Source organism: Sinocyclocheilus anshuiensis, unplaced genomic scaffold, assembly GCF_001515605.1.
Source record: "Sinocyclocheilus anshuiensis isolate Anshui unplaced genomic scaffold, SAMN03320099.WGS_v1.1 scaffold423, whole genome shotgun sequence".
NCBI classification, from domain to species: domain Eukaryota; kingdom Metazoa; phylum Chordata; class Actinopteri; order Cypriniformes; family Cyprinidae; genus Sinocyclocheilus; species Sinocyclocheilus anshuiensis.
The window spans coordinates 911801-915424 of NW_015549610.1; the positions used below are offsets into that span (position 1 = coordinate 911801).

A 3624-nucleotide genomic window follows, 5' to 3' on the forward strand; every position below is an offset into this window, starting at 1 on the left:
GCGTGAAGAGTAAACGAACATGTGAACAAACAATTGCCCACAGTTATTGCACATCTGGCTGTCTTTTACTGCTGGGCGGTATACCGGTTCATACCGAATACCGGTGTTTTTTTTTGTTATGATATGAATTTTTAAAATACTGCAATACACCGATTATAAATGAGAGTGACTCCTGGTTAACATGTATTAAAAGGGGTCGTGTTTAGTCACTATTTAGTGTGGTATTTTTTGACAATATTCACTCATCATGACAGTAAAATAGGGCATTCTAAGTCAATATACTGCAGTATTTCCTCTCTCAATCAGTAGAAAATATGGTTAACACCCGCTCATGCATGAAAAAAAAAAAATACCGTCATGAAACCGGTATAATTTTGAAAAATACCGTGATATACATTTTTGGTCATACCGCCCAGCACTAACGTTAAGCATACACAACTTTATTTAAAGCAGAAGTGAAACTAGCAGACTGGGTGAAATGCGCTAGGCTGTAAGTGTCTCTCTCATTCTGCACCAATACAAACGTGTGCGGGCTGCGTATGTTTAGCTTGCTTTAAGTAACTCGTACGCGAGGGTCCGTGTACACTGCGCGTGATGCAAATTACATCACCAAAATAGTACGCGTGCACTCGTATAATGTAGAGACATTCCCTGCGTTATTTTAGGAAAACGTTTTGTGATTACAGTATTGAGCTGCTGCAATGGCGCAGCTCTAATGCGCCATTAAAATGAACAGTGAAAGTAACAAAAGCTTATACAATACATTTTAACAGGTATAATTAAGTGTGTAAATAACTGAAGGTAATATCTTTTTGCTAAATGAAGCCAACTAACATGATTCATAGTAGTAGTATTATTATTATTATTATTATTATTACTATTATTTTGTTTCTGTACCCAATATTTAAAAAAAAATTACAAATGCTGGGAAAATACAGGTATCGGTATCGGCGAGTACCAAAAATGTAAGTATCGGAATCGGACTCGTTCTGAAAAAAGTGGTATCAGTGCATCCCTACTAAATGCCAAACATAAGTCTGCAATTACATATGCATATCCCTCTGATGTCACTGCAGAGCACAGAAATTATGACCAAATATATATGTAAATTTGTTTGCTCTAATTTATGACTATTAAAATGATGCCTATTTAGGCAGTCTGGCAGGTGACTAGGTTTTGGAAATGTATGTTTATTACTCTAGCGAATTTGAGAATATGTTTTATTTAATATCCAAAGCTATTTGATTTAAGAATCTTATTTAATCAACTTATCTTATTTTAGCTGCTTTTGATGCACCTGTCAGAATATATTGAAGTATAACAAAAAACTGATAGCAGTCACTTAATGAAGTAAGTCACTGTATTTTAGCAAGTTTCTGGAGCTAATGGGATTTCCATCAGCTGGATGCATACTGCAACTCGTTTCCACTGTAGACTGCTTCGTTCACACCCTGTCCGAGGAAAACAGTCTTGATCGCTCTGACCTCTGGGGATTTCACAAACAACTCCAGCCAGTGTTGAGGGATCTGTGCTTTAGCGCACACGCAGTGGACGTCTAATTGAGGTTTAGCTGTGTATGTTAAGCTAAACATGGCTTTTTCCGGTGTCCTTAGGCTTTGGCTCAGCCTGGAAAATTCTTATTTTTTTCAGTCCACTCTCAATGTCACAAGTGGGGGATGTAAAGCGTTTACATCTCCCCAAAATGTTATGGGCTTCCCGTTTGTGGAGTTCCCAGCAGCGCAAGGTTGGAATGTAATGTGAAACATAAATATCTGGATGGAGCAATAGCTCTTCATCTGGTTACAGCAAAACCCAGTCTTCAACCTCCCCAAGAAAACACATATTTGGCAAAGAACTAAAAGCATTCAGTTTGTTGCCAGGTCAGTTCAAAGGAAGATGTCTGGTTTTCTAGAAATTATACATTGCGCCGATGGCATGAACTTGCAGCCTTGAGCGCTGAAGGCCAAAGCAAGGTCACAGGCCAAAGTTAGGAGATTACAGAGAACTAAAAAGAGATGTGAAGTACTGTAGACATTGTTTAGCTTGAGTAAACAAGCCAGTTGTGCCTCTGTGTCAGATTGCATTAGCATGACATCAGTGGGAGGGTTTGAATAAGTCAGAATCCTCCAGCAGTATTGTAATGGTCTTCAAAAGCAGAAGTAAACATCAAAGCTTATGTAGTCTGTTTGGTTTGCTCATATTGTTCATTTCGTTTGCCTTCCTTTCAGATTAGAACAAGAACAATTCGGTGCCATTTTACACACTTGACTTGATTGCTTTTCCTTAAAAAAAAAAATTCAATACATTTTTTTTTTAGAAATGAAATTATATTAATTTATATTAGATTATAATTATAAATAGTTTTTGATTATTTTAGATAATTATAATTCATTAAAATAATTGTAGTATTAATAATTATATCATAAATGTTGCAATAATAAAAATTATATTATATTATATTTGTCCAGATTCCATGACTGTCTTGTTGACTTTTAATGTATTCTCTACCCCCACCTCTCTCTCTTTCCCAGGAATGACGGACATCGCTGCAGTGTCGCCACATTCATATAGGTCTGATTGAGCGCAGCCGTGAGCTACTCAGTGCGTCGACGCTCAGACGGAATGATCCAGCAGGGTGACTAAGAGGAGGAAGAAGTGGGGAGAGGATGGGTGTGAATGCCTCCAGCTACCCTCACTCGTGCTCCCCTCGATTCGGGGGTAACCCACAGACCCAGCAGACCTTCATAGGTAAACTCACATTTCAATGCTGTTATAGAGACATTTGTTGTTCCTAGTTTAGCAACTATTGTGATCGATAACAATAGAAAGGTTAGAAATAGAAAAAGATATTACATATTTTTTGGGTTTCAGGTGGCATATATCAGACCCAAATTCTCTGGATCACATTGCAATATGATGATGTTTTTTTTCTATTACAAGAAAAGGAAATCTCTCTCAAAGACAGAAGTTCATCTGTGACTAGAATATAAAATAATTCTACATTGTTTATTGTTTAAAAAGACAAAGAACATTGTTCATGTTCAAAGGCAGTTCAACAGCACAGAGAAATAGAATCTCATTAAATTATTGACTTCACCAGCTGAGACAGTCTTCATATTCTTTCACTGTAACATCTTGTCTGTATTCATTTATTTAAAGGCTTGGAAATTGTATCACAACTGTCAGCAGTTGCTTTGTAATTTTTTTTTCTTTCAGTATCCTACAGAGCCTGGCTTTAACGGCATATTCTGATGTGAATATTTTCATGACTTTGCTGTCTTTGAGATCAGTAAAGTAATGGTGCTTTCAAAATGCTAAGCCATGCATGACAGTGGGCCTACAATGAGAAATGGAACATTAGATTGAGACATAAAGTGTCGTCAGGGAGATATTAGCCATGCTGGGGAGGACATTAGATGACTTCATAGTTGCCTTTTTTGGCAGGTGAAAATTTAGAGATTTAGAGGGGGAAAAGTTAAAAGTGCACATTAAGTGGTTTGGGGATACATACTTTCCTTTTTGAAGTTGGAATTGTTTATACAATGTTACGTCTAGGGCTGTGCAAAAAATTGAATGCGATTTTCATGCACATCTCGTCAGTAAAGCCGCTCCGGTGATTAGTAG

The 3624-nt window shown here is 37.1% G+C and overlaps 1 protein-coding gene across 1 annotated transcript in view; it reads left to right on the forward strand.

Moving 5' to 3' along the window:
* Positions 1 to 3624, forward strand: part of LOC107659192 (BTB/POZ domain-containing protein 7-like) — a 66804-nt gene that overhangs the window by 30368 nt on the left and 32812 nt on the right. The window contains exon 2 of the mRNA XM_016448041.1: positions 2532 to 2748. Coding sequence (XP_016303527.1) covers positions 2667 to 2748 — 82 coding nt within the window. The 5' untranslated portion in view covers positions 2532 to 2666. The remainder of the gene's footprint in view (positions 1 to 2531; positions 2749 to 3624) is intronic.